We start from the raw sequence: 21,383 nt of genomic DNA, 5'->3' as shown, positions 1-21,383 counted from the left end.
ATGTTTGATTGTATTAGATTTAAAGTCTTTCTTTTATTTTCCATCTACTTACATATAGTCAAATACTTTTGAAAAAGTTAGCAGTATCCCCTAATAGCCTTGTTTTCTGTAAATTATAGTTGGTCTTGGCTTGGATGCTGCCAGAGTCTTCGGCATCTTGATCTGTCTGGATGTGAAAAAATCACAGATGTGGCTCTAGAGAAGATTTCTAGAGCCCTTGGAATTCTGACGTCTCATCAGAGTGGCCTTCTGAAAACTTCTACAAGCAAAATCACTTCGACTTCATGGGAAAATGAAGACATCACCATGCAGTCCACCAAGCAGTATGCGTGTTTGCAGGATTTAACCAACAAGAGCGTCGGAGAAGAAATCGATAATGAACACTCCTGGACTAAGCCCGATTCTTCTGAAAATTTCACCTCTCCGTATGTGTGGATGTTAGATGCTGAAGATCTGGCTGATATCGAGGATGCCGTAGAATGGAGACATAGAAATGTTGAAAGTCTTTGTGTGATGGAAACAGCATCCAACTTAAGTTGTTCCTCCGGTTGTTACAGCAAGGACATTGTTGGACTAAGGACTAGCGTCTGTTGGCAGCAGCGTTGTGCTTCTCCAGCCTTTGCCTACTGTGGCCATTCGTTCTGTTGCACAGGAGCGGCTCTAAGAACTATGGCAGCACTCCCAGAGTCTTCTGCGTTGTGCAGAAAAGCACCAAGGACTAGAGTGCTTAGGGAAAAAGACTTAATTTACTCTGGGAGTGACAAATCTGATCAGGAGACTGGACGTGTGCTTCTGTTTCTCAGTCTGTCCGGGTGTTACCAGATCACAGACCATGGTCTCAGGTAAGGAATCAATTGCAGGGTGTTAGAAATGGGTATGTTCTCATTCTCAAATGGAATATAAAAGTTTGAATCTAAGAGCTATGCCTTTTAGCTGATTTATTTAACCTAAAGAGTTAACCAAGATTTGTCCTACTTTAAAGTGTTAGAACAACATAACTTCAGCTTGTAGTTCACTTAAGTTTGTTCAAATAATTTGTGATATATGGGAGAACATACATTAAAAAGTTTAATAAAATAAAAGCTTAGCAAATGCCTACAACACATTTTCTGTGGTGCTTAGTGGATGTAAACCTGAATAAGAATCTTCACCCTCAGAGACTTGAAATAGAGAAGAAAATCCACATGCCGTATTCTGTTGCTGGGTATTCTTTAAGAGATTTTGAATAAAGATTCTGTGGGGATCCGAGAAGAGAGTAAATGATCAGAAAATTGAACAGAGATGACCCTGAGTGAACCTGAAGAGCGATGAAGGGTTAGGATATAGGTGGCAGCAGGAGGAGACGGCTCCTCGGAGTGGGGATGCCTGGAGCGCACAGCGGAGCACACAGTCAAGCGCCTGCTGTTCGGCTATTCTGTTATGGCTGTTCTCGGCGTTAATAATGTGCAGTCGCTGTTTGATTATCTTTGATGTGAGCCTTTGGAAACTGAAGACGTGCTTTCTGTTTTACCTTTTAATAGACTTGAATTTTACTAATGCTCTTTAGTAATGGGATGTTAGACATGTTAAACAATGAACATTCATCCAGGATAAAGCCGAATAGTCTCTTTTTTTCTTTTAAGTATGATCTTTAGCATATTAAATTGAATGTGGTAGGGAATGTTTAGAGAAGACTTGGTATTCCAGTCTTGGTATTTGTCATAGGGAAAGATACGGATTGGGCGTTAGTGGGAGATAAGGCTATGGCAGAGTTCGGATTCAAGGCAGGATTCATCTGGGGACAGGAGAAACAGAAAATGTCTTATGTGGTATCATTTGGGCTGATAGTTAATCAAAAAGTCTGCAATCTGAGTGCAAATGGTCTCTTTTTCATTGGTTTATCTCGAAGGGATCTTTTTCTTACTCATTTAGATAGTTATTGTGCACCTACTATGTGACTTGCCCTGTTTTAATTACTTGGGAGCCAGACGTATTTCCTGCTTTCCTAGAGTTTATAATCTATTGGTAGAAATAGATAATAAACGTGGTATCAAACTGAATGTTCTGAAGAAAAGTAGAGTTAGGGTTACAGGCTAGAGAACGCTGAGAATGTTCCTTTATAATATTTGATGGACAGGAAAGGCCTTGAAAGGAAGCAGTTTTTGAGTAGAGATTGGAGTGAAGTTAGAGGATGAATTTTGTATTTTCTGTGGAAAGAAAGGAAGGAAATAAAGAATACAAATGTAGTATTTACAAACCACTTTTTTGTATTTATATGTTGATTTAAATAGTATTTCAATGAACCAGTTGTAACACTAAGTAAACTGTGTCAGTAGGTTAGAAAACAAAAACAGTTCTTGTCGGCATTCAACTGAAACTTCGAGGAACAAGAACAGCTTGGCTAGTTGGGAGCCTTCAGCGCATCCTTCTGTGTTACTCACACTGTTTCATCCAGAGATGGATGGCATGAGTTTTGGCAAGTTCGTTAAATGGGGCTTGTTAAAAGAGCGTTGTGCAAGTGTAGGTTGAAGATCAAAGTTTCAGACTAAAACAAAGCCATAAGGAACAGACAGTGTTTTGTTCTCTATGTTCCTAGTGTTTTGGAAAGTTTGAGAAAGATTTTAAAAATTATTTGAATTTTTCAATCACAGTTGATGTATTACATTAGTTTCAGGTATACAACGTAGTGATTAGATATTTATATATAACTTACAAAGTGATCACCCCAATAAATTTAGTACTCATTTTGACACTGTAGGAATATTATTAATTCTTCTTTAAATGTTTGAGTATTCACCAGTGAACATCTGATTTTGGCTTCTTTGCTGGGAGGTTTTCAGTTACTAATTAAATCTCCTTGTTACATAGGTCTACTCTGATTTTTTTTTTTTCTGTCAGTTTGGTACTTTTTGTGTTGTTGGGGATTTATCCATTTCATCCAGGTTATGCACTTTGTTGCAGACAGTTATTTATGGTACTTTATAATCCTTTCTGTGTCTGTGAAATAGGTAGTAATGTCCCAACTCTCATTTTTGACTTTGGTAGTTTGTGCGTGCCCTCTTTCTTTTTTTCTTAGTTAGGGTAACAAAATGTTTGTCAATGTTGTTGACCTTTTCAAAGAACCAATTTTTGGTCTCATTGACTTTTCTGAACTTCTGTTCTAGTCTTGATTATTTTTTTTCTTTTCTGGCATTTGGTGTAGTTTACTCATCTTCCTTAATTCTTCAAGTTGTTCAATTAGGTTACTGCTTTAAGATTTTCATTTTTATTGTGGGTGTTTACAACTGTAAATTTTGCTCTTGGACCTGATTTTGCTGCATCCCACAGCTTTGGTTTGTTGTATGGATTCTTTTTTTTTTTCCAGTTTTTTTTGTGTGTGTGTGTGCATGTGTGATTTTTTCCCTTTGGTCCATTGGTTGTTTAATAGTATATTGTTTAATATCTACATATTAGTGACTTTCCAGTTTTATTTCTGTTACTGATTTGTAGTTTGATTCCACTGTGGTCAGAAAATATGGTATATTTTGTATGAGTTAAACCTTTTAAATATATTAAAACTTGTTTTTTGGCTTAACGTGGTCTATCTTAGAAAGAGTAGATGTTTTGCTGTTCTTGGATGGAGTGTTCAGTACAGGGATGGGCAAAAGTAGGTTTACAGTTGCGATACAAATAAAGAATACAACAATTAAGGAGTAATGATACAAGAATAAACTGTGTTTTGCATACTCACAACTGTAAACCTACTTTTTCCTGTACCTGTATGTGCCTGTTAAGTCTAATTGGTTACGGTGTTGTTCAGTTCTGTTTCCCTGTTGATCTTTTGTCTGGTTGTTCTATCCATTATTAAAAGTGGGGTATTGACGTCTCCAACTATTTTTGTAGGACTATTTCTTGGTTCAATTGAACCGAATTGTCAATTTTTGTTTCATATATATTTGGTATTTGTTTTTAGGTGTTTTATCTTCTTGGTATAATGAACCTTTTATTAATATATAATATCCCTCTTTGTCTCCTGTAACCTTTTTTTAGATTTTAAATCTCTGTTGTTTGACAGTAGTATAGCCACCCTGGCTCTCCTGGTTACTTTTTGTATGGAATATGTTTTCTCATGCTTTTCCTTTTAAGCTCTTTGTCTTTACATCCAAAGGAGGTCTGTTATGGATAGTGTATTTTTACCATGTTTTTTTAATCTAGTCTGCTAATCTCTGCCTTTTCATACAAGTGTTTGATTTACATTTAAAGTTTATGTATATATGTATATATATGTGTATATGTGTGTGTGTATATATATATATATAAAATGTACCATTTAATTCTCTAGTTTCCCATTTTCTGTATTTTTTTAAAGTTATTTTCTTTGTTGTTATCTTGGGGATACAGTTAATAGAATTTTAAAAAGCCTAGTTTGACAACCAACTTAATTTCAATTATATACAAACATGTTCTTACACAGTTTAGTGTATTCCTGTTTAAAGATGAGGTTATCATATTTTATGGAAATTATTAAATTTTCTTAGTACCAAATTTAAAGGTCTATTAATAGTGGTCCAGTGGGCTGTTGGAATACATAAGATTTCACAGGTTAATGTATTCTAATTGCTGAATTGCTTCTCTTACAGGGTTTTGACTCTGGGAGGAGGGCTGCCTTATTTGGAGCACCTTAATCTCTCTGGTTGTCTTACTGTAACTGGTGCGGGCCTGCAGGATTTGGTTTCAGCGTGTCCTTCTCTAAATGATGAATACTTTTACTACTGTGACAACATTAACGGTAATGCCTTTCAACAATGAGGGTTTTGGAGGAGTTGATTTTAAAAATTTTAACAATTCGGCTTATTCTTAGGGTTTCTATTTAGTTTTCTAGATTTCTAGTTACCACATTATTTTATTTTTAGATATAGCCCTTTATATTTAATAAAATTTAAGTATCACATTTTTTCATTACTTAGCTTCTCTAAAAGTAATTTTTAATGGATGTTTCAGATATTCTGTGAGATTTTTGAGATATGTTCATAGTTTAGCCATTCTAAAATGGCAAGTTATCATGGAAATACTTGTATGCTTACTAAGTTCTGGGAAATTCCTCCAGAATGATATAGCAGTCATTAACAATGTAGATGTACTGGTGTTCTAGATGTACTGATTTCTTAGGCAAGAGAGACTCGGTTTTCTAATAGGACAGCCTGGTAAAATGCAGCAGAGAAAAGAGGACTCGGTAACATGGACTCCTCAGGGATCCTGGGTCTGGTGCCAAAGCAGTCGTGGGAGAGGGAGGAGGGTAGCGAGTGGCTCGGGTGCTCTAGGCAGGACTCCGTCTTACAGTAGTTTGAAGATTGGTTCCTGAACCTAACTTTTAACAGTCATCAGATAAACATACCTTGTTTTTGTTTTTGTTTTTGTTTTTTGTTCTGACTTTTAACCTATCCCTTCCCTCTACTGGGCTTGTTCCACATGCTTTTGCAAAGTATATTCAGTGCCCTTTGAGCACTGATACTCACTGGTAGAGACTAAAATCCCAGATGCATAAAAAGCTGCTCTCAGTTGTTAGTACGCAAGTCAACTTATTATTTATAACTGGGAAACAATTTAGATGGTCCAGGTTCTGCTACACACCTGTCTTTTTACACCATATACTGTTATCTTTGAGCCTGATTCATCTTAGGATGACAGTAAGATCAACTGAGTTTTTCTCAGGCAGAACAACGGAAGACTGGAGGAGTGGTCTCTTCTTTAATGGCAGACCAGTAGGCAGAGAAGTTAGTAAATCTGCTATTTCTCAGAGATTAGATTTTTCCTAGAATATATATGAAGAGACATGAGATGGTAGCTCTCTTGTTTCTGGAATCATATTAATGATGCAGGAGATGACCTTTCATGTCTTGAAATAGCAACACTAAGTTGAAGCATTTCTTGCTATCGTTACCCTTAGTGTAAATCAAGGAATGGTGAACGTCTAAAATTTTAGTTGCAACCTGCTAAGTGTACGAAAACAGAGGATGATTGCTATAGTGAGGGACTTGCTGCTTGTATGGGTGCAGTGAGTTTGAGAAAGGAGCCTTTTTTTTAACATACAGCTGTGTCATTGTAGGTGCAGTTTGTACTTCCTAAGGCTTATTGGCTGTATTATGAAAATTAATCAGTAAGCGATTGCTTTTATAAGAAAAACATCAGTGTGTTATAGTTGAATTGTCTAAAATGATTTCAATATAAGATATGCTGTGGGAATACATCTCACAACCTAATTTGTTGTATTTATTTTTGGGTGTATAGATGTTATGAAGTGGGAGAGATTGGTCTCATTTCCTTTTTATCATCTGCCTACTTGTTTTAACTGTATGCTTTTTAAAACTTTTTGAAATAATTTACATGATGGGATAAAGTTAAATACTTAAAATCTTTTGCACTTTGTTAGGATTTTAGAGTTCCTTTCATCCTGATTCTGAATATATAAACTTTAGAGTGTTCCAAAGGAGCTGCTACATTCCTGGTGTTGAAATTTAGGGTTTTTGATAAGTGACTGGTAATTTTTAATAAATAAGTATTAATCTGACTTTGAAAGATGTGGAAGGAAATTGACAGTGCTTGCATAATCCAATATTAAGTCTCCTTTTACAGCTGCTTAAAGCATCATGTGGGGGAAATGGAAGTCCTATAAAGTTTATAGGGTGACTTATGTTAATTTGTATTCCAGAGTTCCAGCCAGTTGTTCTGATATAATCTCTCCCTTAAAAAGACATGGACAACCTAGAAAGTGTTAGAATACAGTTTATTACATCTGTTTTGCAAGATGACACGATTGATCATCATCTTTCACTATGGCTCAACTTGTACAGTAGATAGTGACTGCTTGGGTGGCCCTTTTAATTATTATCTTTATTATTTTTGAAAGTAGTTAATCTGCTTTATATATAAGGTCTTGGAATAATAAGGAGCATACTTAGGTGACAAATTATGTTTTAAATATTTGAGAGTTGACATTGAACTAAAAATGTATTTTGTCAAAAGAAAATTTATACAGTTAATTACCAGGTTACTAACTAGAAGAAGTAAATACTGATGAACAGTATTCATTATGTAAACAGTAAGTGATAAGTAAAGCAGCAGAGTGAGCTGTCTCCTAAGCACTAGCAGAGATTTTGCAGATGATGTAGTAACCAAATACAGTGTTTAGACAATACCTACTGTGAGGAAGACACTACTAAACATTGATATAAAGTGCCATTTCGAGTCTTCTGAGTGACTCTTCATAACATTTAGATTTGTTATTTAATTGATAAGTTGTGATTTAAATATTATAAAAGAAGGCTTCTTTGCCATAATATTTAAAAAAGTGTCATTTAAGAAGTGTTAAATCGATTTGCATAGTTTTAGAGCTCTTAAGTACATTTAAACAATGATAGCAAGTAAACTTTTTGTATTGATTTGCATTTCAATATGTGTATAATTTATGAATTAAGATAGATTAGCTCGTAGTTTTGGAGGTGACAGCCTCAGATGATTTGCTCTCTCATGTTTCTAATTTAAGTTAAAGAGGAATTAAAGGTAAGTGAAGGTAAGTGCAGATACACAGCATAAGTAAGATGCTTAATATCAAGGAAAAACTTTCAATAGAAGAATTTGGGTAAATAACTACATCTGACATACATGTCTTAGTCGAATTTTTTTCCAGTGCTGCCTTTTTCTGTTGTCCATTTACTCCCTTTTCCGAATGGTCTTACCTTGATACTTAAAGGTCTTACTGCTAACTTTGCATGAGGTTTCTAGGCTTTGGAAATTGTTCTTCTCCCATTTTCTACATGAGACTAATTCAAGTAAAGGCAGTGTCTTCACTTCTGCTTGCCCCAGGCCTTCAGCAGCACACAGTCCCTTCATGGGTGGCATCACTTTGATGGATTATGAGAATCATACACCTGCTCTGTCGTTGACCTTGTGATGAGATTGTAGTTACTCTTACAGCTATTAAGTACCCATAGGCTTTCTGCTTTCACATGTGAAAGCACTGACATATTAATTCCCTCTGTTTACTCTGGTCACTTAGAGTCCCATGGAAATGCAGATATTCCAGAGACTGTTTGAGGGAGGGGACACGTTTTTACATCAGTGTGAGCTGGAGCTTTGTCTTGTGATAAGAAGCTGACAGCAGGACTGGGCAACTGTCTACCTGATACAGGGCACATCTGTTTCTTTCACCATTGCTCCTGCTGCAGTCCCTGAGCTTTGAGAGCAGAGTGACCCAGGCGGCCATCGTGGAGACTGAGGATGCCGGGCGGCCCCTCTGTCTTTTGGGGTGGACAGTCAAAAGCTGTGGGGTGTTTGGAAAGATAGGGATCTTTAGAAGAGCCTCCTCAATCCAACTGGCTCTGTTGAAGGCTCCCTTTTACTTTCTCCCCTCAAATCCAGCACCTCGCTTTTTATTGCTTCCAGTCATTCATTGTTCAGGATTGTTTTCCTAGGTCACTGTTGAATTCCCTGAAGACATTTTGAAGCATTTTAGGGAGTTTTAGTATGAATAATTATACAAAGCCTCCGTGTTTTCTTCCTCTTATTTCTTCTTCTTTAAAAATTTGGAATAGCATTACATACTAAGAAAATCATAATCAGATACATTTTTGCAAAAACCACCAGTCGGAGCATTTCATCATCACTCAGTATCAGGGCAGGACAGAGACGTGAAGCAGGGGACTGGGTCTTGAAGAAAGGCACTGGGTGATTGATTGGTAGGCACTGCAGTAACCAGAGTTGGGGGCGTGTTGAGGGAAGACGAGAAGGGGCAGCATGGAGAGTTGGGGGGTGGTAAAAATTTAAAAGCTGAAAGTGCATTCGAAGGGAAAACCAGGCCAGAGGTCGGCAGTGAGGGGAGGGTTCCAAACTGTGGGGTTTCCTACTGGGGCATTTCTAACAAATGCCCGATAGCATGGACTGACGGATTTGATTTTTATTTTGATTAAGACTCATTTTAATGGAACATAATCTTAACAGAAATGCTACTTTGTGAACTGCAAATATATGACATACTCAATGGATCAGTTTAAAAATAGAACACTTAATTTTGGTTAAATAAAAAATGGGCTTGTGGTAATTCAGTTTTATATTTGGAATAATTTTGGGATTTTTATTGTGGAAAAATTTAAACATATGAACATAGACCAACAGAATGAATGTTTGTGTGTCATTGGCTTCAGCAGCTGCAAACCTGTGGCCAGTCTTCTTTCATACCCCATTGCCATACCTGCTCTGCATATGTTTGTGAAGTTCATTAGTTTCTTTCTACTTAAGGACATATTATCATTTCTGCAGTGAAATAAATGGACATTATTCTTCATTGTGTATCCTAACAAATTTTCCCTTTGTATTTTGTATATGCCATTTTAGGGATGCAAGGAAAAGTTAAATTCTGGGAATACTGTATTTTTCCGACCATAAGATGTACCCCCTCCCCCCATTTGGGAGGAATAATGGTTGTTAATGCTGCTGTTGAATTGTTTACATTTACATTGATGAAATATTATTTATGTTATTAAATATTTTGCCACACTTTTTGCTTCAAAATTTTTTTCCCTATTTTCCTCCTCTAAAACCTAGGTGCCTCTTATGGTCCGAAAAATACAGTATGTTCTGTGTGTTTAGATGATATTAGCATAGTGGCCTTTTACAGTGGATTGCTATTTTAAAAAACAAAACAAAGCTAATTAAAAATCTTTCTGGTTAGGCTAGAGGTCAGTCCAGACAGAGTACTGCTGTTTTTCAATTATAACCCATTTGACATAGTCTGTAATAAAATTACATTTCATGTACTTTTGTATGATCCTTATATATCACAATTGAGTGTATTTTTGTTCCAATTGATGAGTAAAGAATTATTAAGCTGTTCTTTATTTGTTCATGGTGCACATATACTGAAAGGCTTCAATATTGTTAAAACATCCCTTTTTACATTTATCTGCCTTTATGAAAACAGATTCATTCAAAGTAATTAACATTTGAATATGGACCCTGATATCTCTTTTTTGACATTTTCTAATTCATAGCTGTGTTCCCTAATGGTCTTTTATCTAGTGTCTGGGCAGCATAATGTAACTAGGATAAAATGTCACTTAATTCCACAAATGTTACTCCTCTTCTTTGTAATTGAGTCACATTTTTTATTATGTCTTAGATATGTTTATTTAGTTAATCCTCATTATATACTGGAAGGTATATAGTTCTGGAAGGTAATTTCACTTAACCCTACTATATGATTTATTTTGGCTGCAGATAAAAATATGACAAACATGTAAAGCCTATGTCTTTATAGTTTTAAAAATTTTGAATATAATGTTTATTGTATATAATTGCTCAATATTGGGTTCTTTAGCTAATGATCTATTACAGATAAGGCTGTTTTTGCCTTAATTATGTTTCTCAGAAGTATGTTGATAGTATGAGAAATGTGTTGAGTTACCCTGGGAATCTTGTCTGTGGGCTATCTCCTTTTCTTCTTAGAGTTTTATTTTGTAAGAATGTTGGCAAAATATTATTTCCCTTTTTCTTTCATTCAGCTTTGGACCATGAAAGATGTTAAAGTCAAGCTATTGGCAGTTTTTGTGTCTCAATAATTTTTTATACACTCACTCTGAGATTTTTCTTTTATGTTATAAATGCATTGCTGGTAAAAAAAAAAGTCAATGTTTTAAGTTCTTTCATAAGCAAGATTACTTGATCTGATTCCCTAGGAAATTCCTCCTCTGACACTTGTCTGTTTTTACACAGGTCCTCATGCAGACACCGCCAGCGGATGCCAGAACTTGCAGTGTGGTTTTCGAGCCTGCTGCCGCTCTGGCGAATGACCCTTGACTTCTGACTTTTGTCTACTTCATTTAGCTGAGCAGGCTTCCTTTCATGCACTTTACTTGTAGCACATTTCTTGTGTTAACCATCCCTTTTTTGAGTGTGACTTGTTTTGGCCCCATTCCTTTCAGCCTCAGAAATCTTAATTTACCAGTGAATTGTACAGTGTCATTTCTCCTGCAAATCTTATTTTTGTTTTAGAAAGGGATTAGGTCTTTTCATAAGAATAAGGGTAGTTTTATCAGCTTTCTTTTAAATTGAATGCTTTGAAAATAATGTCACTAATGCCTTGCCATTTAAAGCATTTTTTAGATTATTTGAAGTTTTAGTCAGTGGGGGTTATTGGTTCTCTCTCTGTATAAACACTGCACGAGGCTTTGCAGGTCTTTTCGGACATAGCTGCTGAAGTTTTATTTTCAGAGACTGCACATTTTGGAACCAGTCTCTTTTCCATACCGTTCCCTTTATTTGAGCAATTCTCAGAGGGCCAATTCAAACATACCCACATGTAAGATTCTTTAAGAATACAGAACAGATTGGCTTCTTGGTGGTAGCTAGGTGAGCTGGCAAAGCACCAGTTTATTTGTATTAGCTTCTTCTAAGAACCCCTGGTTCTACCACTTCCCCTAAATTGTCAAATTTGAGAGGGATTTTTAAAAATTCCACAATCATTTGAAGAAATGTATAAATAAAATCTACTTTGAGGACTTTACCAAGTAATTTCTTTTGTGTTTTGGTTTTATTATCAATCTCAATGCAGGTTTAAATTTAGTGTGAAATAGGAATAAATATCTCAACTCCCATGAGCTGAATTGTCTTTTTGAGATTAATTGTGCAGTAGTCAAATTTGAATTTGCATGCTTATCTTCATTGCCGCGTGGAGAGATAGCGGGAGCGGAGACCTCCAGTTCAGCGAGGTGCACACTGGGTCACTTTTATACAGCGCGGTGTGTGCTTTCCCGTGATGGAGAATAGCCGGCGGCGTGCCACTGGAGTCCACACACGGCTGTGGAAGAGGGAGTCGTCGTGTTGTCTGTCATCCCAGGTACTGTTTGTTCTACTGGGCGTAGGAGGAGTGGGAGAGACCCCAGTTACGGGGCCACGGGTTTCAGTTCAGGCTCGGAGAAAACTGTATCTGGGAGCTGTGTAAAGATGAAAAAAGAATCATTTCATGGGCATATAAATAAGAATTCACGCATGCTTATTCCACTAACATTTGAATTAAACACTCCAAAGGGAAGGTCATCAGTTCTAAAGCAAGGACACCTAATGACTGGAAACTTACCTCTCTCTGAGGGCTCTCATCTCGATCCCGTCCTGTTAGCGTTTGCAGAATGAAGGATGGAGCCGCTGAACTCCCCGGCAGGGCGGCTGTCTCGGCAGACCATCTCACATTCTGAGTTTGTCGCTGCTCAACCCGAGCAGTTCTGTCTCTTGTGGCACCGCTGTGTGCTGTCTTGTCCTTTCAAGTCTGGCCTCAGCGCAAAGTGAGAAACTGTTCCTTGATTCCCTTAGAGAACTTGAAAGGAAATCGGAGCATATTGAATAGTTACGGGGTCAGAATTTTTATTTTGTAAGATTGACTCTTAATTGTAGTCATTGTATTTTTATTTCTCTAAATGTTTAGTGAAGTTTGTTTGAAAAGTTGGCATAAGGGACTGTTTCAGGAAAACAGACTACAGGAATTTTGCTGCGGCGAGTGCCGTCCAGTCCTGTACTTGACCTTATCAGCAGCAGTTAGGTGAACTCCTTGGTAGGAATTACTCATCTGTAGCCATGCCCTGGGTCATCCGGGGGAACTAAAGTTTATCTCCCATGTAATCAGAAAATGGCATCATATTTTGGGTGTAAAATTATGATAATACATAAAAATAATAAATGGTGTTTCAGGACTTGGCTCTAAATGTATCCTTTTAAATAACTTGAGCAGCTAATTTCCCCAGGGGTTCCAGGTAATTGAGGTGCCTCCCTTTTGCTTTGTCCTGTACTAGCCTAATGTTAGCAAAGCATTTAGTTGAGGCTTAGTATTTATTTCTGTGGGATATGGTTTTATGATGTATTTAGCATTAAAAATGAACAGTTTTCCATTGCAGAGTTGTTCCTCCTTCCCTCAGAAACGTAGTTGTGCTGGGTCTTGGAAGCGTGGCTGGTCCTCTGCTGGGCAGGCAGAGAAGAAGGGCTCCCGAGTGGGAGGCGAGCAAGTGCCGAGGCCGGGTGTGTGCAGCTAAGAGTGTAAGGGGGAACTGGGGAGTCGCCCGATGTTCAGGTCACAGTGGCAGAGACAAGGCAGATCACTAAATAAAAACACTTTTTTGCACAGTTTGAAATTTTATTTACAAATATTTTCTTGCGATGCGGTTGATCAGTATCACTTAACAATATTCTCATATCCTAATTATAGTTTTACCTGATAGAAAAAGTATACAATGAAAACATTACCTGTTACGTATAAGGGAGGCAACATAGATCCAAACAGACAGAACGTTTTTGGGATATGGGTGGACATACACAGCTAAAGCAAATTCAACACTAGGGACATCTATGTTATGTACTCCGGTGCTATACACGGCTTCAATTAAAGGCTTCAGTTCTGAATAGGGCATGTGAAGGGGAAATCCAGAGAACTGAAGGGAAAGAAAAAAAAACAAATTTTAATTCTTAATTCTTAATAAAAAGTCTTTCTGGATATCAAAGTTATTTCTGTTTTTCTGGTCAGCTGTATATTAGCAATACAGAAAATGGAGTGAGGCCGAATGTCTTTTTTTGTCATTAGTTGCCAGTGTGTTGACTTGGTGTGTGACGCCCCTTAGTCACCCTGCGCTGTTCCCTTCCCTCTTCCCTTCCCTCTTCCTGATAGCCCCTAGTTTGCACAGTAACCCATGTAAGTTTGGGGTCTAGATTAAGCTAATCATTGCATTCTACACTGCCGGCCACAGTGATTATCTGCAGGGACGGGCATGTGATGGAGGGAAGTCTCAGAACGAGTCACAGGAAACTCGCCAGGGCTCAGCACTCAGAGCTCCCTCCCGCTTCGGCAGTCCATGTGCTCATCCAGTATTTGGGAGTCCTGCCTGGAGCCGTTCCAGCCTTCTGGGACCACGGGAAAAGCCAGCTTGCGGGGGATGCCATCGCGTGGACAAGGGCTAGAGGTACTCACCTCTAACTTTTACTTAATAATAACTTATGTTCACTGCTGAAGGCTGTTGGAACTAAGTGTTCTGTCACTTGAGAACATCCTGGCTGAAAACCTGACCTTAAAAGTTAAAGGATATGGCTAAGTCAGTGGCTAGAATCAAGTGTCCGGCTTCACACTGGCCACCAGTGTGTACTGTCTTAGTTTGAGACTGCCGTCTAGGTTAGCCACCTGTGGACACGGCACTACCAGCAGTCGGTAGAGAGGGTACATTGTCTAGTAACGAGAACTTTTAGCAATGAAAATAATTAGTATAAAATCGTATCCTTTTAAAAAACTTGATTGAGAACGGTTGGTTTCACCTTCATGCACAACTGAGTCTAACATGAATTAGCTAGATCATTTCATTTTATTTAATATTTGCCATGTAGTTTATAAAAGTTATTTTTTCCATAGGATCCTCTTATTAAAAAATGGTTTTTCATTTTAAAGAGGTATTTTGCTATTTAATAATATGTTAATTACTGAGATTTGAACTCAAAACATTTTTTTTTATGTTCAGCCGAGGACACTTTTTCACAGCTTTTGGAGGGAGGAAGGGACAGAGAAACAGCGATGTGAGAGAAGCACCAGTTGGCCGTCCTCCGCACGTGCTAGGCCCTGGGGTCGCTCCTGCAGCCTGCCGGTCAGCGACGATGCTCCAGCCACTGACCCACCCAGCCAGGGCAAGATCCGGACAGTTCATTTCCTTTCTTAGGCTGTGCAACTTCATCCATATACTTTGTAGAGCAATATAGCATTTTTTAAAACTTTTCAATTACAGTCTATATTTAGTACCATTCTGCACCAGCTGCAGATAGATGCACAGCAAAGTGGTCAGAAACCATGCATTTCACTGGGTGGTTCCCCTGCCACCCAAGCACCCGCCTGGCCCCATACCCTGTTGTCTCGATGCTATTCCCCACACTGCAGTCCATGTATCTGTGGCTGTTCTGCCACTACCCATCTCCACTGCTTAATCCCTTGACCTTTCTCACCCAGCCCCCCAACGACCCTCCCCTCTGACATCTGTCAGTCTGTTCTCTGTATCTACGAGTCTCTTTTGTTCATTAGATTCTAAGTGAAATCATATGGTGTTTTGTCTTTCTCTGACTGATTTCACTTAGCATAATGTTTTGTAGGTCCATCCATGTGGTTGCAAAAGTAAGATCTCCTTTTTTTTATGGCCGATAGTATTTCATTGTGTAAATGTTACCGCAGCGTTTTTATCCACTCATTTACTGATGGGCCAGTGTAGGAGTTTTGATGGCAGAAACGCGCTACGGGCAGTTTCCCGTTTGAACCAGGAAGCCCGCGGCCTCAGCTGAGAGGCGTGTGCGCTCACCCGGTAGTCGCCCAGCTGTCTCAGCAGCTCTGCCCGGTGGTCGTCCTCGACGCCCGCGCCTCGGCTGGCTTCCAGCAGCGGCAGGAAGTGGCGCAGCGTGGACGTGCAGTACCTGTTCCACCGGGTCAGGTGCCGTGGCCTCCAGTCCATGATTTTTTCTTTTAGTATTTTTTCAATCCTGTTTGTGAAACATAAACTCCATTTTTCTTCCCTCTCTCCCTCCCTCCCTCCCTCTCCTTCCTTATTTGACTTTTCCCTTAGAGACAAAAACCCACTCTGTATGCAGTGGGGATTCAGGTGATTACATAACCACATTTTTCTTGGTGGTGGTGTCCCTTACTAGGCATAGTTCCTACTCAATATGGGCGACTCCCTGAGGATTCAGAAACTAACACAAGAGATCTCTGCCCTTAAGGGTTGTATATGGTTGGGATGGGGACTAGAAGGCCAATGAGGAGAAAGGACAGCGTAGCCTAAGGGCCATAACAGATGCTGGAAGTGGAACACAGGAGGGAACACTGAGTAACTGGGGGATAGCTAAATTCAATACTATCAGCCAAAGATCTATTGTCAAGTCCCTGGCTGGTGTGGCTCAGTGGGCTGAGCACCAGCCTCAGAACCAAAGGGTTGCTGGTTCGATTCCCAGTCAGGGCACATGCCTGGGTTGCTGGCCAGGTCCCTGGTTGGGGCTTGTGAGAGGCAACTGGTCATCACGTTGATGTTTCCCTCTTTTTCTCCCTTCCCATCTCTCTAAAAGTAAATAAAATCTTTTTTTTAAAAGACGTATTATCAGGAACTGTTTTATCATTTTGTTCACTGGTAACATAAATAAGACAAATCAGACCCAGGCATAAAGGGTGGGATTTAAGCTGAAAGCTTCAAATAGCCTCTGAATGCCACGTATTGACTGCTTCCTCTGTGCCTTCTATTCATGAGGATCATGTCTCTGAATTGCCTTAAAACTGCCTTTAAAATATCTGTCATCGTTGCAACTTAAGTTCTGGTATCTTGCTTTATAGTTAATACGATGGGTGTTGGGTCCAGAGGATGTGAAGTTTAAACACAGAATGAAAGAAAAGAGCTACCCCTTATGCACTAGATACTGTGCTAGTGCTTTTTGTACATTTTCATTTAATCCTAACAATAGCCCTATGACGTAGGGGAATATTGTCCCATTTTTACGTACAAGGGGACATTTTGAAATAGGATAAATGACTTGATGATGGCAGGGGAGCTGGGATTTGAACCGAGGCCCTGCCAGTTCTAAAGCATCCTGTGCATCCCTAGCCAAACACAGGTGTAGGGGCGCAGCCAGCCTCCTACTGCTCGGTAGCTCTAGGACCCCCTTCTCTTTGGCACATAACACGTATGTTTGTGTTGGGTTTCAAGGTGGTCTCAGCAAGAATTGCCTTGGCGCCTCTCATCAATATTGCAGAACTACATGATGTGAGTCTGATCAATAGTATCGTGAAGCTATTAGAGAATTGTTTTGCTAGGTGGGGATCCCAAATAAAGCTTTAGTTGACATTGAGAGTAAATTGGTGTTTCCTAGTAGTAGTACCTTAAACGGGGCCATGTTAGTTTAGTCTCGTGTCATTGACATGATGCTCTTCACAGAACTTGGTGCAGTAGAAAGGGCGCGTGGCTCTGGATTCAGGTCTGACGGGGCCTAGGGCCTCCCCTAATACCCAAGTGTGTGGCCCGCTCTGAGCCTCAGTTTCTACATTTGTGAAACTGGCAGAGTCAGTTCTATTTTGCAGGGTTCTAAGAATTATAGGGACTCAAATAGGTACACACCTTCCCTGTGTGTTAGGTTTATAAATTAGGCAAAGCTCGGTAAGCCACTAATTGGGCAAAGCAGCATATGTAAGCTGAAGATTGTATGTCTGAATAAGACCCGTAAAAACACGCTGCTGAACTCCAACCTGAGGCAGAATTTTTGGCAAACTGCCCAGCACGGCTGGAGTTCTTGTTTGCCCACACTACGCTGATGCTAAAATCTCCGTTTGAGCTGCGGGAGCTAGAGACACACCTGTACTGGGGGGTCTGCAAACATGGATTGAAATGAACTGCCCACATTATTTCACACTGCCCCAGGCTGAGAACCGTCCAGTTTGGAATTGCGCTCCTAGTGACAGAGGAATGGTGCATTCAGGGAGTCACCTGACCTGTCCTGCAGCTCAGCTGCGGCCGCTTTGTCCGAGCCCTGGTACACCAGCTCTTCGGGCTGTAAAAGAGGAAGTAGCTCAGAAATCCTGGAAATCATTTACACCTAATTTGAATAGCTACACATCCTTTTCTAAATCTTTTTAAATTATGAAATCTTAGACATTCAGCCAGATTCAGGGAATGAGGTAACCGATGCTGAGGTACTTAGGACCCAGCTTCAGGAAAACATCACAAATAAATGATAGTGCTGTGTGGCTCTTCCTCAGTGTCCCTTCTCTCTCATCGCAGAAGTGACCATGGCCTGCATTTGTTTTCTAGCACTTTCATCCAACATGCATAACGCGCCTACTGTGTGTCAGGCACTTTTACAGGTGATGGGCATGTAGTGGTGAAGAAGAATCCCTGCCCCCATGGTATTTACATTATAGTCAGTGGCGGTAGGCCGATCAATGTGTCCGTGATTTTACTGCAGACATGTATTCCTAAACAATATGCTGTATGTTTTCTAAACTATGTAATAATTGTATGTGGTGAATATTGCTTTTTCCTTTCAACATTATATTTAGAAATAGTAGCAAACACATTTTTAGAGAGCTTACTAAAATTAATATTGATTTCTTTGTGTAACAATTATAAAATACTCTGTATGTACTGTAATTTATCCCTAGTCTGTTCCAGTTCTTAGGCTACTGCAGACATTGCTCCTATGAAAAATCCTAGGATAGTGTTTTGTGCCCCCTTTTTAAAAAAGGTTTGATCACAATGAAAAATATATTTTATATTACACACCCAGCATACACATATATATATGGCTCTCAAACAAAAGTGGTGGTGAACAATTCTTACGCTTACTACTTGAAATCTACTACCAGGACCCCGTTATATTAATTTTATGGGTAAATCATGCTATGAAGTTAATGTGAGTTGACACCATAATTAAAAAAATTATATAGAATGTACTTTGTGATACTTTTTGTCACCAGACTCTGTCAGAATGCTTTATTATGTACATGTGTGTACTGGTTCTTGACACGATGGTTATTTCTTACTGTGAGTTGGGCACAGCTAAGTTTGAAAAACAAATAGCATTTTAGACAAAACATTTATTAGAATTAAGGGTCAAAAAATATCTGGCTACCCAGAACAGTAACTTCAGATTCTTTCCTTGCTTTGTCTACATTTTGTTGTTATTAAAAGAATTATACCTGGACACTGGAAAGGCCAGGGTATGGAAGGCTTCTTGAAAAGAAAGATTTCCATAGCTTGGGTTTGGTGACATCAAAATTTATTCTTAGTGGTGAATCATATCGTTGAATGTTAAACCAAATCTAAAAAAGACAAGACTCAATTAGCACGTGTGTGTGTATGTGTGTGTGCGCGTGCGCGCACATGCGTGTGGAAAGGGGGGATCCCTGCTCTGTACAGACCCCTGTGTGGTTAAATGGCTCCCCAGACTGGGTGCAGCCAGAATCACCCGCTGGCACCTGGAAATCTCTCTTAAAAAAAGAGAAACCAAACTCAGTTTTCTCAGGCGATGACTCAGAGCGCTGTGAGGTAGACATTGTAAACTCGCTTTTGGCAGAGAGAACTGAGGGCAGAGCCGGGACACAAACTCAGGCCCTCTGAGTCTTTAACTTCATCCTGCTTCTTTGTAATGTGACAAATTCAACCAAAACTTTATTATTTAGGACAATTGTGTAACTGTGTTTGACACCACATTTCTTTAAATGGTATATATTTATATAAAAGTTTTGGATATATATGTTTAAGTAAGTAGGTCAGTTAAAAAAAAAGCCACAGCCAACCATGTTCAAGAGGAGATGTCAATACTTACGTTATCGGGACCTATTAAACAGCCCACACTTTTTAAGGGACAGAATGTATCAAACTGTGCATAGAAGTGTCCACTGCAGGGATTCCATATTAAGTAGTGACTTTGCTCTCGAGTTAGCACGTAGGCAGTCGGGCCCTGAAGGAACACAGCCATTAAAAGAGTTTCCAACTGATTATGCAATTAAGGTCAAGAATACTTTGTACAAATAATTTATCATTTTAGCTGGACTCCTGATATCTAAAATCCATGGCTAATGGTAAAAATGAGTTTGAAGTTCTAGGTTGTGCTGGGTTTAAGAAATAAAATCAGTGTTTATTTTTGCAGAATTCTTGCATCTGCTCATAGTGCAGTTTAGTGAACAAACAGGGTAGTAGTTGTGTTGCTTAACCAACAGATAGTAGTTTAAGATTAGCTGAAGAACTATTATTAATGGAAATAAGCATTGCATTTTTTTTAAAAAGAGCAACACTGCCTATCAAGGCAACACTGCCTAAAAGGCTGATTATATCTGAATACTACTTTTTTAAAGTATATTTTATTGATTATGCTATTACGGTTGTCCCATTTTTCTCTCTCCTTTCTTCCCCTCCACCCTGCACCCCTCCCACCGCTTGTATTTCTAATACAGTGAGTGATATTTGATGAACATTTATAATTAGGTAAATGCAGAGAAGGTAATTTGGCAAGATACATATCCAGCTGTTAAGGGTGACTAGCCCTGGGAGTGGGGTTGGAGCCTGCAGGGGGACTCCACTTTCTGCCTGGGACAGTCTGCACTGTCGGATTCTCTCAACAATGAGCACTCACTCATTTTTGCCCCCCTGTGGTTTCACTGCGAGCTTGGAGTTCTGAAATGACTTGCTTAGAGTCCCACAGCTCAGGAGGAGCGGGCAGAGCCCTGAACCCAGGCCCTGTGGCTTCCTAGCCCAGGGTTCCTGTCCTCACACCAGGCTATCTGGAAGGTCCTGATGAGGAATACATTAGGATTCAGACAGGATGCCACCTGCCTGGCAGCAGCCTGTGCTATTTCATTCCTGCAGGATTCCTAGAGCCCCATAGCCTCTTTTTGGAACACGTTTTGGACCAGCTGTTTCAGTCCACGTGGATTTTCTAAACTTGTACCCAGAGTTACACCAAGGTGCCCAAATGTAGGGATATTTGCATAGAGCTGCGGAAACAAATTCTAGCAGTCACTAAGTCTCCAGTCTAACAAAACAATATCAAAAGATAGCTGCTAACTTTCTTTGCCCCGGTGGTTACCTGCCTTGTTCCCTTTGTGGGTCGGAGAGGAAGGAGATATTGCTAACCTTTCCACACCTCTGATCCCCTTCCCTCCTTCGCTGGTTGACACTAGGTCACTGAGGGAATCAGAATTCTTAGTAACAGGCAGGAGAAGGCTCATACTAAACAGGCAGAGCCAGGTGAGGCTGTGTGAGAGAAAAGCTTCGGATTTGCAAAAAAATAATCTGAAAAGTGCAGGGCTCAGTACTCAGGCACCACTGAAAACCGTTTCGTGTCTTATCACTGGTTCTCTCTGCTGTTTTGGAATCTCGGGGCCACTGTCTTACAACTCAAAACATAGTTGTTAAAATCAGTTCTCTCTATGATCTGGAACGTAACCACCCAGTGGGCAGCTACACTCCCGTGCCAGAGCCCACCCACACCGTCTCACCTCCGGAATGGCGTTGCCCATCACGAGCCAGGCCTTCTTCCCCAGGGAGAGGAAATAGTTACACAGTAAGACTGCGTGCTCCTCTTCATCTCCTGCCAGGAGGTCCAGAAATTGCTGACAAAAAGAAAAGAATTATGTTGTGGTGACTGATGGCTTCATTCTGGATTAGCAAGTGGCACAGGGTGTTAAAAAGTCGGTGTTAAAGTTAGTACCTTAAAGTATATGACCCATTTTTAAAATCTCTCCAAATGCTGGTACTATATTTTAGTTCATTTTTTTAAAAAGCAGTTTCAGTGGACATGGTGCTTTCTCAGACATTGAAGATATGGGTTTCTAGGGTCAATACTGTGGGGTGGGGGAGACACATTTCAAAATTTTACATTTCATT

At 39.5% G+C, this 21,383-nt stretch overlaps 2 protein-coding genes across 7 annotated transcripts in view; one reads left to right on the top strand and one right to left on the bottom strand.

Annotated features, from left to right (window-relative positions):
• The window catches only part of FBXL5 (F-box and leucine rich repeat protein 5), a 34,248-nt gene extending 22,725 nt beyond the window's left edge, over window positions 1-11,523 (top strand). Inside the window, exons 9-11 of one of the 2 annotated variants that reach the window (XM_028505951.2) lie at window positions 120-842; window positions 4,599-4,747; window positions 10,726-11,523. In XM_028505951.2, coding sequence (XP_028361752.1) covers window positions 120-842; window positions 4,599-4,747; window positions 10,726-10,802 — 949 coding nt within the window. In that variant the 3' untranslated portion in view covers window positions 10,803-11,523. The remainder of the gene's footprint in view (window positions 1-119; window positions 843-4,598; window positions 4,748-10,725) is intronic. The other variant, XM_036018875.1, reaches the window with a different exon arrangement.
• Window positions 11,524-13,111: 1,588 nt separating this feature from the next.
• Window positions 13,112-21,383, bottom strand: part of CC2D2A (coiled-coil and C2 domain containing 2A) — a 92,555-nt gene continuing 84,283 nt past the window's right edge. For all 5 annotated transcript variants that reach the window (XM_036018850.1, XM_036018873.1, XM_036018862.1 and 2 more), the window contains 6 exons: window positions 20,996-21,109; window positions 19,324-19,458; window positions 18,695-18,817; window positions 17,489-17,547; window positions 15,321-15,498; window positions 13,112-13,427 (listed from right to left, as the gene is read on the bottom strand). In XM_036018850.1, coding sequence (XP_035874743.1) covers window positions 13,239-13,427; window positions 15,321-15,498; window positions 17,489-17,547; window positions 18,695-18,817; window positions 19,324-19,458; window positions 20,996-21,109 — 798 coding nt within the window. In that variant the 3' untranslated portion in view covers window positions 13,112-13,238. The remainder of the gene's footprint in view (window positions 13,428-15,320; window positions 15,499-17,488; window positions 17,548-18,694; window positions 18,818-19,323; window positions 19,459-20,995; window positions 21,110-21,383) is intronic.

Source organism: Phyllostomus discolor, chromosome 1 (assembly GCF_004126475.2).
Source record: "Phyllostomus discolor isolate MPI-MPIP mPhyDis1 chromosome 1, mPhyDis1.pri.v3, whole genome shotgun sequence".
Classification (NCBI taxonomy): domain Eukaryota; kingdom Metazoa; phylum Chordata; class Mammalia; order Chiroptera; family Phyllostomidae; genus Phyllostomus; species Phyllostomus discolor.
This window is presented reverse-complemented; position numbering and strand designations above follow the sequence as displayed.